The sequence below is a fragment of the Macaca nemestrina genome, chromosome 13 (genome assembly GCF_043159975.1).
Source record: "Macaca nemestrina isolate mMacNem1 chromosome 13, mMacNem.hap1, whole genome shotgun sequence".
NCBI lineage: Eukaryota > Metazoa > Chordata > Mammalia > Primates > Cercopithecidae > Macaca > Macaca nemestrina.
In genome coordinates, this window is record NC_092137.1 from 70,489,831 (window position 1) to 70,504,386 (window position 14,556).

Genomic DNA, 14,556 nt, shown 5'->3' on the forward strand with positions numbered 1-14,556 from the left:
GTTCCTTGGGCCGGGTGTGGTGGCTCACGTCTGTAATCCCAGCACTTTGGGAGGCCAAGGTGGGTGGATCACCTGAGGTCAGGAGTTCGAGACCAGCCTGGCCAACATGGTGAAACCCCATCTCTAATAAAAATACAAAAATTAGCTGGGCATGGTGGCACATGCCTGTAGTCCCAGCTACTCAGGAGACTGAGGCAGGAGAATTGCTTGAACCCAGGAGGTGGAGATTGTAGTGAGCCGAGATTATGCCATTGCACTCCAGCCTGGGTGACAGAGTGAGACTCCATCTCAATAAATAAATACATACATACATAAATAAATTCCTTTAGACTGGGCACAATGGCTTACGCCTGTAATCCCAGCACTTTGGGAGGCTGAGGCAGGCAGATCACCCGACGCCAGGAGTTTGAGAGCAGAGTGGCCAACAGGGAGAAACCCCGTCTCTACTAAAAATACAAAAATTGGTCAGGCATGGTGGCAGGTGCCTGTAATCCCAGCTACTTGGGAGGCTGAGGCATGAGGATTCCTTGAACCCGGGATGCAGAGGTTGCAGTGAGCCAAGGTTGTGCTGCTGCACTCCAGCCTGGGCAATGGAGCAGATTCTGTCTAAAAAAAAAAACATTTTTTTTTGTTCATTCTTTGTTATAATTAACACAGGGCACCTGTGGAAGAGTAAACAGCAAACTAACTTTGCTAGATTGTCTCAGTAAAAAATGATCAAGTCTCTTCATCATTAATTTCAACCAACCAACCAACCTTTATGCAAGTATGCCGACTGGGACTGAAAGAAGGAATGCAACCAGGCACGGTGGCTCACACCTGTAATCCCAGCACTTTGGGAGGTTGAGGCAGGAGGACTGCTTCAGCCCAGGAGTTCAAGACCAGCCTGGGCAACAAAGTAAGACCCCCATCTCTGCAAAAAATTTTAAAAATTAGCCAGGCATGGTGGCACGTGCCTGTGGTCCTAGCTATCTGCAGGGACTGAGATGGGAGGATCTCGAGCCTGGGAGGTCAAGGCTGCTGTGAACTGTGATCATGCCACTGCACTCTAGCCTGGGTAACAAAGTGAGACCCTGTCTCAAAAAAAAAAGAAGGGACACTTTTAATTATCTAGCAACTGTTTCTGAAGGTTGCTAAGACAATCTCCAAATGTATCAATGGAACTCTTTCATTGCAATTTTAGAAAAACATAATAACCAGGTCAACCATACCACCTACCGCTGGAATCAAAATTTAGGAAGTCTGAGAATTCCTGAGCCAATGTCTCGTCACTGGCAAAGGCACAGATGCAAGCAAAGAAATGAATGCATCTCTGGGCTGCCTCATCCTTGGAGGCATTTGACTTGTGCGATTTCAGAGTCTGACAGGAGCAGAAGAAACGGCGCTCAGGCAAGCTTTTGGCACTGATTTTCTGCACAAAAGATGTATGCAAATACCCCAAACTGTGCTTCTGGCTTGCCTTGCATTTCACCACCAAGATGTTTTTAGTAATTCTCTGCACCAGAGGACCTGTGGGTTCCGTGGCCAACTGCCAGATGGTCTGTTTGGTTTCCGGGGAGGCCTGCATTGCATTCAGGACCGAGCTCTTCAGGGTCAGAGGGGTGGCCTCTGCCTGGCAGTTCACCGCCAGCTTGATGTGCTGGCACTGGTTTTCCACAACGCCTTGAGTGGCAGCTTTCAGGCATGAGGGGACATAACACCGTCCAGAGCTCAGCTGAGTGATGATTGTCCCATCCACTGTCTGGATTGTTGTCTCTGAAACCCCGAGCTCCACAAAGCATCGGTAATCAGGGCCCCGGTCTCTTTGCCGCACTGAGTAGACCTGAAGATCAGAGCCTGTAATGATTTTGACAGCTTCAACACTAGGCTGCTTGCGTGCACCGTAGCGGAATATGGTTCCACATGTCTTGTTCTTACAGCTCAGTCCCCGGGTTCCATTGTATGTGCCACATCGGGGACACTTTCTGATTCCCCTCAATGTGGCCTTCCCCAAATCAGATAAGAAAGCTGGGACTTTAGTCCTCAGAGAATTTGGTTCCATTTTTCACAGGCCCTACAAAAGATAATATACCCAATAGCATGAGTATACCTTCACACGCAAAAGTTAAAGTCACTTGTAATATTTAGTACAGAAAGCAAAATATAAAAAAGCTATCCACTATTTTTTTTTTTTTTGAGACGGAGTCTCGCTCTGTCACCCACGTTGGAGTGCTGCGGCGCAATCTCGGCTCACTGCAGCCTCCGCCTCCTGGGTTCAACCGATTCTCCTGCCTCAGCCTCCTGAATAGCTGGGACTACAGGCGCCCGCCACCACGCCCAGCTAATTTTTGTATTTTTAGTAGACACGGGATTTGACCATGTTGGCCAGGCTGGCCTCAAACTCCTGACCTTGTGATCGACCTGCCTAGGCTTCCCAAAGTGCTGGGATTACAGGCGTGAGCCACCGCACCCGGCTGCTATCCACTATTTTTAAACTGTACCACAAAACAACATAAATTTAAACCTACAAACAAAATGAAAGTAAAGGAAACTGCCTTTCATACCTATTTTTTAAAATCCTAATAATCAAAGCATTTCTCCAGGTTTAACTCTGTTTTATATAACAACGGAGGTTAGTTAACCCAATCTTTACATCTCAGATGTTTAACTTCAGCAAAAACTAGAGAACATGAAAGATGAGTTTTTTTCCCTTCCATCATTTCCCACAAAACCCAGCCCAATCCTACCTGTACCAGCTGCCAAGGCATCTGGAAAACAGTGTAACCTGAATTAATAAGACCTAAAAGGTGATTCATTGGTTTCTAATAATCAGGCGAAAACACGATCATTTGCAGACTAACGATAAATGCTTAACCCAAAGTCTTCTGAAGTTTGAGCTGTATGGTGTAACAATGCAGACATTCTGCCTCCTCCTTCTTCACCAGCCAATGGCAAAGCTTCTGCCCAATGTTCCGCAAATAAGATTCCCACTTCCCTAAGTGAAGATCTTGATAGTCTGCAAGTAAAACAAGAAAAAATATCAAAGTTATACAAAGACAGGATGATTCTTTCCTTGGAAATCAAACAGAATAGGAATCAAAGTCTTTCACAATTACTTGAGAAGTATTTGACAGAAATTATTATGGAAATGGTTAAGTGTTTTGTACTTCCAACTGTAAGAAGGTAAAAAGGTGCTAATGTCATTACAAAGGGGGTTGTCAAGAACACTTTAGAGGCCTGACATGGTGGCTCACTCCTGTAATACCAGAGATTTGGGAGGCTGAGGTGGAGGATACTTGAGCCCAGGAGTTCAAGACCAGCCTGGACAACATAGTGAGATCTCATTTCTATAAAAAAAATTTAAAAATTAGCTGGGCATGGTGGTGTGCACCTGTAGTTCCAGCTATGTTGGAGGCAGAAGTGGGAGGATCACCTGAGTCCAGGAGAGCAAGGCTGCACATTGTGCCATTATACCCCAGCCTTGGCGACAGAGCAGGACCCCATCTCTTTTTTTTTTTTTTTTTTTGAGACAGAGTCTCAATCTGCTCACCCAGGCTGGAGTGCAGGGCGCAATCTTGGCTCACTGCAACCTCCACCTCCCAGATTCAAGTGATTCTCCTGCCTCAGCCTCCCCAGTAGCTGGGACTACAGGCACATGCCACCACACCTGGCTAATTTTTTGTATTTTTAGTAGAGACGAGGTTTCACTGTGTTTCGATCTCCTGACCTCGTGATCTGCCCGCCTCAGACTCCCAAAGTGCTGGGATTACAGGCGTAAGCCACAGCACCTGGCCGACCCCATCTCTTTAAAAAAACAAAACAAAACACCTAGAGCCATGTTATATAATTGGTCAATCACTCATCCTTCCTAATAGTAATACATCACATTTTTAGAGTGCTTTATGTTTTTTTCTGCTCTGTTACCCAGGCTGGAGTGCAGTGGTGCAATCACGGCTCACTGCAGACTCAACCTCCTGGGCTCAAGTGATCTGCTTGCCTCAGCCTCCCAAGTAGCTGAACCTGTAGGGAGGTATTGCCATGCCTGGCTAATTTTTAAAAATTTTTTTGGTAGAGACAGGGGTCTCACTTTGTTGCCCAGACTGGTCTCAAACTCCTGGCCTCAAGCGCTCCTCCTGCCTTGTCCTCTTAAAGTGTTGGGATTACAGGTGTGAGCCACTGTGCCCAGCCTCACAAAGCTTCATTTACTCAGTAAAAATTACAGTCGGGGACGAGTTTATAGCACCAGTGAAAACGTGGACATTTTAAAACTATTCTTATTTGTACTTTCCAATTTGTTAATCAGTGGACTATAGAAGATGTAGAGAGAAAAAAAATTTTTTTGAGACAGAGTCTTGCTCTGTCACCCAGGATGGAGTGCAGTGATGTGATCTCGACTCACTGCAACCTCTGCCTCCCGGGCTCAAGCAATTCTCTGGTTAATTTTTATATTTTTAGTAGAGATGCAGTTTTACCATGTTGGCCAGGCTGGTTTCAAACTCCTGCCCTCCAGTGATCTGCCCGCCTTTGCCTCCCAAAGTGCTGGGATTACAGCTTTGAACCACTGTGCCTGGCCCTATTCTTTTTTTTTTTTTTTGAGACAGAGTCTCACTCTGTTGTCAAAGATGGAGTAGGATGGCCAGGCGCGGTGGCTCAAGCCTGTAATCCCAGCACTTTGGGAAGCCGAGACGGGTGGATCACGGGGTCAGGAGATGGAGACCATCCTGGCTAACACGGTGAAACCCCGTGTCTACTAAAAAATACAAAAAACTAGCCGGGCGAGGTGGCGGGCGCCTGTAGTCCCAGCTACTTGGGAGGCTGAGGCAGGAGAATGGCGTAAATCTGGGAGGCGGAGCTTGCAGTGAGCTGAGATCCGGCCACTGCACTCCAGCCTGGGCTACAGAGCGAGACTCCGTCTCAAAAAAAAAAAAAAAAAAAAGATGGAGTAGGCTCACTGCAGCCTTGACCTTCCAAGGTCAAGCAATCCTCCTGCCTCGGCCTCTCAAATAGCTGAGACCACAGGTTCGTGCCACTACAATCAGCTAATTATTAATTTTTTACAGAGATGGGGTCTCACTATGTTGCCCAGGCTGGCTTTGAACTCCTGGGCTCAAGCAATCCTCCTGCCTCGGCCTCCAAAGTCTGGGACTACAGGTGTGAGCCACTATGCCCAGTGGTCTCTATTCTTCTTAAAAAATGTTTTAGGCTGGGCGCAGTGGCTCATGCCTGTAATCCCACAACTTTGGGAGGCTGAGGCAGGTGGAACACCTGAGGTCAGGAGTTCCAGACTAGCCTGGCTAACATGGTAAAACCCCGTCTCTACTAATAATACAAAAAAAAAAAAAAATTATCTGGGCGTGGTGGTGCACCACGTCTGTAATCTCAGCTACTCCAGAGGCTGAGGCAGGGGAATCGCCTGAACCTGGGAGGCAGAGATTGCAGTGAGCTGAGATCATGCTGTTGCACTCCAGCGCGGGCGACAAGAGTGAAACTCCGTCTCACAAAAAAAGTTTTAAAAAGAAGACTAGGCACAGTGGCTCACACCTGTAATTGCCAACACTTTGGGAGGCCGAGGCAGGAGGGATACTTGAGGCCAGGAGTTCGAGACCAGTGTAGCCAATATGATGAAACCCTGTGTCTACTAAAAATACAAAAATTAGGCAGGCATGGTGGCACTTGTCTATAACCCCAGCTACTCAGGGGGCTGAGGCATGAGAATTGCTTGAATGCAGGAGGCAGAGGTTGCAGTGAGCCAAGATTGCACCACTGCACTCCAGCCTGGGCAAAAGAGTGAGACTTTGTCACACACACACACACACACACACACAATTTAAAGAAAATAAGTGCTTTGTGAAATAAGATGCATAGCATGGTTTCTCCACCTTGGCACTGCTGACATTTAGGGCTGGATAATTCTTTGTTGCGGGGGCTATCCTATGCATTGTAGAATGTTTAACAGTATCCCTGGTTTCTACCCACTAGATCCCAGTAGAAAGTCCCATCCCTAATTGTAAAAAAAAAGAAAAAAGAAAAACAAAAAGTCTCCAGATAATGCAAAATGTCCCCTGGAGGCAAAACTGCCCTAGTTAAAAGCCATTGATGTAGAGTCATTAGCCTGTTCACACAGCATTCCTTCCCAGCTCAATGAACTTCTTCAGTAGGTATTCTCATTCAGTCCCACAGGGATTCTTAGAATATTGTTCCAAAGTCAAAACACGAAGGATCAGTTTGCTCTTAACCATGAATTATCTCTGTGACCAAGTCCTTTAACTTCTGGGCTTCAGGATTTTTTCATTTGCAAAATGACATGACATATGTATATATGTGTGTGTGTGTATATATATGTATGTATATGTATATATATACACACACATATACACACACACAATTTATAATATATGAAAGAGCTTAAAAAATTAATTTAAAAATTATGTTGCTAATGATGATTTAACATATCATCAAAGTGGAAAAAAAGTCTGTCGTTAAGGGAGGAGGTGGTGTGCCAGCTGTTGGTGCTGTAGCTTTAGCATAGGAATAGCTGTAGCATCAACATAGGAATTCCACTCTTTTATCTTTTCTTTTACTTTTTTTCGCTCTTGTTGCCTAGGCTGGAGTGCAATGAAGCGATCTCAGCTCACTGCAACCTCCGCCTCCAGGGTTCAAGTGATTCTCCTGCCCCAGCCTCCCAAGTAGCTGGGATTACAGGCACGGGCCACCATGCCCAGCTAACTTTTTTGTATTTTTAGTAGCAACAGGGTTTCACCATGTTGTCCAGGCTGGTGTCAAACTCCTGATCTCAAGTGATCCACCTGCCTCAGCCTCTCAAAGTGCTGGGATTACAGGAGTGAGCCACCGCGCCCAGTCTTTTCTTTTACTTTTTGATTATGCCCTTCAGAGGGCGATTTGTGATTATCTTTAACATTATATATGCATATTTCTTTCTTAAAAATGCTTTCAATTTTGGAATAATTTTAGAAAATTTATTTCAGGCCGGGCGCGGTGGCTCAAGCCTGTAATCCCAGCACTTTGGGAGGCCGAGACAGGCGGATCACGAGGTCAGAAGATCGAGACCATCCTGGCTAACGCGGTGAAACTCTGTTTCTACTAAAAAATACAAAAAACTAGCTGGACGAGGTGGCGGGCGCCTGTACTCCCAGCTACTCGGGAGGCTGAGGCAGGAGAATGGCATGAACCCGGGAGGCGGAGCTTGCAGTGAGCCGAGATTGCACCACTGCACTCCAGCCTGGGCAACAGAGCGAGACTCCATCTCAAAAAAAGAAAAAAAAAAAGAAAATTTATTTCAACACATTTATTACATTTTAGCTTTTTTTTTAAAATTGAGACAGAGTCTCACTTTGTCACCCAGGCTGGAGTGCAGTGGCATGATCTTGGCTCACTGCAACCTCCACCTCCCAGGTTCAAGCAGTTCTCCTGCCTCAGCCTCCCGATTAGCTGGGACTACAGGGGTGTGCCAACACACCTGGCTAATTTTTGTATTTTCAGTAGAGATGGGGTTTCACCATGTTGGCCAGGCTGGTCTCGAACTCCTGACCTCAGATGATCCACCCGCCCTGGCCTCCCAAAGCTCTGGGATTACAGGCATGAGCCACCGTGCCTGGCTAAATTTTAGCTTTTATGGGAAAGCTAAAGACAGTACACAGACTTCCTACCTACCCTTCACACAGATTCCCCAAATGTTAACATCTCACATAACTGTGGGGCATTTGTCAAAAATAAGGTCTTAACATTGGTACACTATTAACTCTACTACAGGCTTTATTCAGATTTTACCAGTTGTCCACTAATGCTCCTTTTTATTTTATTTATTTATTTTTTGAAAGAGTCTTGCTCTGTCGCCCAGGCTGGAGTGCAGTGGCATGATCTTGGCTCACTGCAACCTCCGCCTCCCAGGTTCAAGCAATTCTCCTGCCTCAACCTTCTAAGTAGCTGGAATTACGGGCATCCATCACCAAGCCTTGTTAATTTTTTTGTATTTTCAGTTGAGACAGGATTTTGCCATGTTGGCCAGGCTGGTCTTGAACTCCTGACCTCAAGTGATCTGCCTGTCTCGGCCTCCCGAAGTGCTGGGATTACAGGCATGAGCCACCACGCCTGGCCTCAATCTCCCTTTTAAAAAAGAAGAAACCTTTTAGAATAATTTTAGATCTTCAGAAAAGTGGCAGATAGAACACAGTTCCCAAACACCCCTCACCCAATTTCCCGATGTTTTTTTGTTTGTTTGTTTGTTTGTTTGTTTTTTTAGGTGGAGTCTCGCTCTGTCGCCCAGGCTGGAGTGCAGTGGCCAGATCTCAGCTCACTGCAAGCTCCGCCTCCTGGGTTTACGCCATTCTCCTGCCTCAGCCTCCCGAGTAGCTGGGACTACAGGCGCCCGCCACCTCGCCCGGCTAGTTTTTTTTGTATTTTTAGTAGAGACGGGGTTTCACCGTGTTAGCCAGGATGGTCTCGATCTCCTGACCTCGTGATCCACCCGTCTCGGCCTCCCAAAGTGCTGGGATTACAGGCTTGAGCCACCGCGCCCGGCCCAATTTCCCGATGTTAACATCATATATTAACATGGGACATTTGTCAAAACCAAAGAACCAACATTGCCACATTATTATTAACTAAACTCTAGACTTTGTCCCTTTTTTCTGTTTCTGGATCCAATCCAAGATACCGCATGTCTCCTTAGTCTCCTCGAGGCCATGAGTTTGTCTTTCTTTTTCCTAATCTTGATAGTTTTGAAGAGTCCAATATTTCATAAAATGTCCCTCAATTTGGGCTTGTCTGGTATCTTCTTTGCGTATTTGGAATCAGTATATTTTGATCTGATATTCTGACCCAGCAATTACACTAAGAATTTATTTTACAGATTCCCATGTGTGTGAAATGAGGGAAATTATAAGGCAACTCAATGAAGCATCTTTGTAGCAGCAAAATATAAGAAACAACCTGATGTCCCTCAAGAAGATACTGGTGTAATTAATTATGGTATACCTATATAATGGAATACTTTCCAGAAAATAAAATATTTTTACAGCTATTTTTAAAAAAATGGCATGGCCTAGCACAGGGGCTCACGTCTGTAATCCCAGCACTTTGGGAGCCGAGGCGGGCAGATCACCCAAGGTCAGGAGTTCCCAACCAGCCTGACCAACATGGATAAACCCTGTCTCTACTAAAACTACAATATTAGCCGGGCGTGGAGGAGGGCGCCTGTAATCTCAGCTACTCCGGAGGCTGAGGCAGGAGGATCGCTTGAACCTGGGAGGCAGACGTTGCGATGAGCCAAGATTGTGCCATTGCACTCCAGCCTGGGCAACAGAGAGAAACTCTATCTCAAAAAAAAAAAAAAAAAAAAGGCCTGAGTAGCTGGATGTAGTGGCTCACGCCTGTAATCCCAGCACTTTGGGAGGCTGAGGCAGGAGGATCACTGAGCTCAGGAGTTCAAGACCAGCCTGGGCAACATAGTGAGACCCTGTCTCTTAAAAAAAAAAAAGATACAGTGTGGAGTGAAAAAAGTGCAGCACTGGCCGGGCGCGGTGGCTCAAGCCTGTAATCCCAGCACTCTGGGAGGCCGAGGCGGGCGGATCACGAGGTCAGGAGATCGAGACCATCCTGGCTAACACGGTGAAACCCCGTCTCTACTAAAAAAAAAATACAAAAAACTAGCCGGGCGAGGTGGCGGGCGCCTGTAGTCCCAGCTATTCGGGAGGCTGAGGCAGGAGAATGGCGTAAACCCGGGAGGCGGAGCTTGCAGTGAGCTGAGATCCGGCCACTGCACTCCAGCCCGGGCGACAGAGCGAGACTCCGTCTCAAAAAAAAAAAAAAAAAAAAAAAAAAAAAAAAAAAAAGTGCAGCACTTTGTAATATGCTATTCTTGGTTTTACTCTTCCTTTTAAAAGAAAAAAAAAAACGACCAGAGACACACATATGTAGCTATCTATACACACACACATTCAATGTCTGTTGCCTCAGAAGAAATGACATGGGATTTGGGAAATAGAAGTTAGGAGGAAGACTTACATTTCACTGTTTGGCAGTATTTGAATTTTAAAACATGTACTAGTATTACTTCCTAGAGACTCTATATCGAAAGCATATACTAACAATTAACACAACTTGTAAAGAACTTGTATTTGAAACCTGAAAGATCTCCTGGGTAGTCTCTTCTCGGCAAGTTTACAAATCAGCCTCCTTGGCGGGAGTGTTAAGGGACTGGTGTTGGAAGCATTAACCCGCGGTGGGTTTCCATCCAACCACTACCCAGACCTAAATGTTTGGTGGATGCTGTTTCATGCTTGTGAGGCACAGTTAGGGGAAGAGAACGAATGATCATCACGGATAAATAATAAAACTAGCTGAGTACACTGCGTGTTAAACCCTTTCTATGCATTTACTCGTGTACTGCCCACACGACCCTGTGAGGTAGATACTATGTTACCCATCTTAGAGATGAGGAAACTGTTACTCAGATTTGACGGAGGTGTCACAGCCAGCAGGTAACTCACAAACGTGGGTTTGTAGTCTGCTGGATGGCTTGCCAAACCACAACTGGGAGGCTGGGGCACATCAGCCCTGAACGGCCTCGGAACAGCGGAGGAAGGCCGTCGGGGCCCTGCAGTCACGGAGCGGCCGCCCGACCTCCTGGACGCTCACCTCACGGCCGGCTTCCGGGATGGGCCTGCGGCGACACACACATATCCCCTGGGACCTGCTTCCCGGCATCCTCCCCGCGCGAGCGCTCACTTCCGGTCCCAAGTAGGCCCAGGCAGAAGCATCACCTCGCCGGCAGCTGCTCCTTGGACTTGCTCTCCGCTGGGAACCCCAGCTCTACACCCCTGCCCCACCGCAGCCCCGGTCCTCGCTCCAACACGACCCCCTTACCTGCCCTGCGCCCCCCCACGAGTCCCGGGGCACTTCGCTGACGACCGCCCTCACCTCTTCTCTCTTCGCCTGCCGCGGCCTTTTACAAACGGGGCCAAATTGTTCTCTGTAACGACAATCGTTATTGGTCAGAGCCGCCCACGAGCGGCAAGTAGCCGCCCACCCGAGCTCGCGTTGTCTTATGGGAGTTGTAGTTTTCTCCTTCAGAGACCGCTGAGACTCTAGGGGAATGCGGTGGTAGAACCTACGCCGACCTAGCGGCTGTAAAACTCAGGCTCTGCCTTGGGGCTCGAGTGATTCTGGCAGATCTTACTGCTGACACAGTTCCAGTGCTGGTCTTGACTCTTTCTGGCCTGAGAGAGTCCTATTTCTGAATAGACTTTCGCTGATAATCGATGCGAAAATGGCCTGAGTTGCCGGACGTGGTGGCTCACGCTTGTAATCCCAGCACTTTGGGAAGCCTGGGAGACAGAGCAGGATTCTGTCTCAAAGAAGAAGAAGAAAAAAAAAGTAAATAGTCATCAGTACTTTAGTTTAGTGGGCAGGACAGGTTTTAAATAAACGACTACATGTATAATTAAATAGAATTAAAAATTATGACAAATGCCATAAAGGAGAAGTATAAGATGGAGTGAGAAGTTAGTGATTTAGATTGTGGGGTGAAGAAAGGAAAGCCTCTTAGAGGAAGTGACTTAAGTGGAGACTTGAAAGCACAAAATAGGGAAAAACTGTTCTTGTGCAAGACCCTGAGAAGGGAGTCTCTCAGCTCCCAATTCACCTTTTTTTGTGAAACATTTTTCCTTTGTTGGCTCAGTGTTAGGCTTTGTCAGTAGAGGGCACTTGGGGAACAATGCAGTGATAGTGGAAAGAAGGCACTTCCTTCATGGGCTCTGGTTCTCTTCTCATACTCAGTGTGGGAGCCAATGGATCAGTGTACAGAAGCCCTAGCAGCGCTCACCTCAGTGGTCCCCAGGACCTGCCCCAGCTGCCCCTCATGTGTCCCACCTGCAGCTGCCTCCAAGGCAGCTTTGGCTGCACCACCCCGCAACTGTCTCTAGAATCGACAGAAAAAATATACAGGACACTCCATTACATTTGAATTTGAGCTAAACAATTTATTTATTTATTTATTTATTTTAGTATAAGTGTGTCCCATGCAACATTTGGTATTGTATTTTTTATTTTTTTTATTTTTTGAGACAGGGTCTCGCTCTGTTGCGCAGGCTGGAGTGCAGTGGCATGATCATGGCTTACTGCAGCCTCAACTCCCTGGGGTCAAATCATCTTCCTACCTCAGCCTCCCAAGTAGCTGGGACTACAGGTGCATGCCACCATGCTTGGCTAATTTATTTATTTTAATTTTTTATGTTGTAGAGATGGAGTCTCACTATGTTGCTCAGGTTGGTCTCTCGAACTCCTAGGTTCAAGCGATCCTACCACCTTGGCCTCCCAGTGTGCTCAGATTATAGGTGTGAGCCACCACACCCAGCCAAACCAAACTCTAAAAGACCCTAATTAACTGATGAGTGATAGCCAGGAAGAATCCAAAACATTACCCTCCTAAGTATTTAATTTATCTTTGCAATGTAACTAAAGACTTTGCCTTAAATGGTAGTTAACCTACCTGTATTTGAAAACCTCTTCAAAGACCACTTATTTACTCTGGAATTCAGAAAGGTGCAAAGTCCCTACTTTTTAACCCTTGTATTATTTGTATTGCAACAAATCAGGTGAGAAAGCACTGAAGCCATAGAAATCAGAACTTCTTTCGGTAATTTTCAAAGGCATCTTGAGATTAATGGAAGTACTTACTTAAGGGCACTTGACTACTTTTTGAGAAACCTGTCTAAAGATGTTTCATCTTTTTCAAGTAGCAGTTTCCTGCAAGCATAGGAAGGAAAGCTGTGGACTACTCTGTTCCTTCCAAAGCAAAGTCCATTTCTTGAGCTGCCATCATCAGTACTAGAAGCTTCTCTCTGTTATGCAAAATTTATATGCCATTTATTTCTGTATTTTCATCTTTTGATCCCTTACCAAATTGTCTCATATAAAAAACAACTTGGCTGGGGGCGGTGGCTCACACCTGTAATCCCAGCATGTTGGGAGGGTGAGGCAGGATTGCTTGAACCCAGGAGTTTGAAACCAGCTTGGGCCTTTTTTAGAGACCCTGTCTCAAAAAAAAAAAAAAAAAAAAAAAATTAAACAACAACAACAACAACAACAAAACTCAGACCAAAACTGAGCATAAGATAGAATGCACAAAATCAAATTTTCTTTTTTTCTCAACTTTTATTTTAGATTGGGTGTACATATGCAGCTTTGTTACCTGGTATATTGCACATTGCTGAGGTTTGGGGTATGAATGATTCCATCATCCAGGTACTGAGCATAGTACCTAATGGTTAGTCTCTCAACCTTCCCCCCAGTAGTTCCCAGTTTCTATTGTTGCCGTCATTATTTCCATGAGTACCCAATGTTTCGCTCCCACTTATAAGTGAGAACATGGAGTGTTTGGTTTTCTGTTCCTACATTAATTCACTTCAGATAGTGACCTCCAGCTTCATCCATGTTGCTGCAAAGGACATGATTTCATTCTTTTTTATGGCTGCATAGTATTCCATGGTATATATATATGCAAGGAAAATGGCTGCAGGGCAGTCAAGAGTAGGCTGAGGTAAACATCTGGTGCAGCATGACACAGCGGGATTGGAGTGCAGGTGCACAATCCTGTGCATTGTATAATCACAGTTATGTAACCATGTTATAAGTGAGCTCATCACCTGGCTCTGAGGTGCATAAATGTATCATTGACACTGTGAGAGGGGGCACATAATAAAGCCATGTCCCACCTGCCTCCGGACCCCCAAGTGTTCTTTCAACTACTTGCCACCCGTCCACCAACTCCCCTCGAACCCCAGCTCGGGTTGGACCCTGACAATTGGTGTAACTGGCAGGATACTGAAGTGAGTGAGTTCTCAGCACCTGACGATCCCTGGTTGGCCATGTGGCTCCAACATGGGTTGTGGTACCTAGTGGCAGCTGTGTTGCTCAGATGGGCCCTGGTAGAAACAGGGGCGGAGGTGGACATGTCCCCCGGGAGCATGGAGAAGGCGCTGAAGCACCTGGAAGCACACAGCACCAAGAAGGAGCGTGCCTTTGCCGGCAGAGTTGGATGGGCATTTTTGACTATGCTGTGGAAAGTGCATGCCCAGTCCCCGTGGGATGCAGCACAGGTAAGGAACCTCCAGGTGCTAGCTGAGTGCCTGGAGGCCCAGATACACAGCTTGGAACAAGAATTGGGAACTGCCATAAGTGCAGGCTTGAGCCTGCCTTCCCGGCCAGAAACTCCCATTCGATCTGATACCGAGGAGGAAGAACCCCTGCTGCAGGCTGACCCTGTGGTCTGCCAGAAAATAGAGCGTGAACAGCCACTTGGGCCCCAAGGGCGGGCTCAGGGCCCCCCTACAGTGGTGGAGCACACTTCATATAGTGCCTACACCCCCACTGAGTTGCAGGAGTTAGGCAAGTAGCAGGAGCCCCTGCCTGCCTGGATGCTCCGCCTCTGGGACAAAGGAGCTGACGGTATTTCCAGTTCCACTGCTGAGATGGAAAAGTTGGCTTCTGTCACAGCTCACCCCTCCCTCCGTCAGTGGTTGCAGGTGAGCAGGCAGTTGGCACACGGGAAAGGTGACC

The 14,556-nt window shown here is 46.6% G+C and overlaps 1 protein-coding gene across 5 annotated transcripts in view; it reads right to left on the minus strand.

The window, feature by feature from the left end:
• Nucleotides 1-10,986, minus strand: part of C13H2orf42 (chromosome 13 C2orf42 homolog) — a 44,406-nt gene extending 33,420 nt beyond the window's left edge. Inside the window, exons 1-3 of one of the 5 annotated variants that reach the window (XM_011713495.3) lie at nt 10,864-10,986; nt 2,727-2,995; nt 1,219-2,053 (exon numbers count right to left, since the gene is read on the minus strand). In XM_011713495.3, coding sequence (XP_011711797.2) covers nt 1,219-2,041 — 823 coding nt within the window. In that variant the 5' untranslated portion in view covers nt 2,042-2,053; nt 2,727-2,995; nt 10,864-10,986. Of the gene's footprint in view, nt 1-1,218; nt 2,054-2,726; nt 2,996-10,447; nt 10,464-10,487 lie in introns of those variants that run through there. The other 4 variants (XM_071076869.1, XM_071076866.1, XM_071076867.1 and 1 more) reach the window with 4 other exon arrangements.
• Between the last annotated feature and the right edge of the window lie 3,570 nt (nt 10,987-14,556).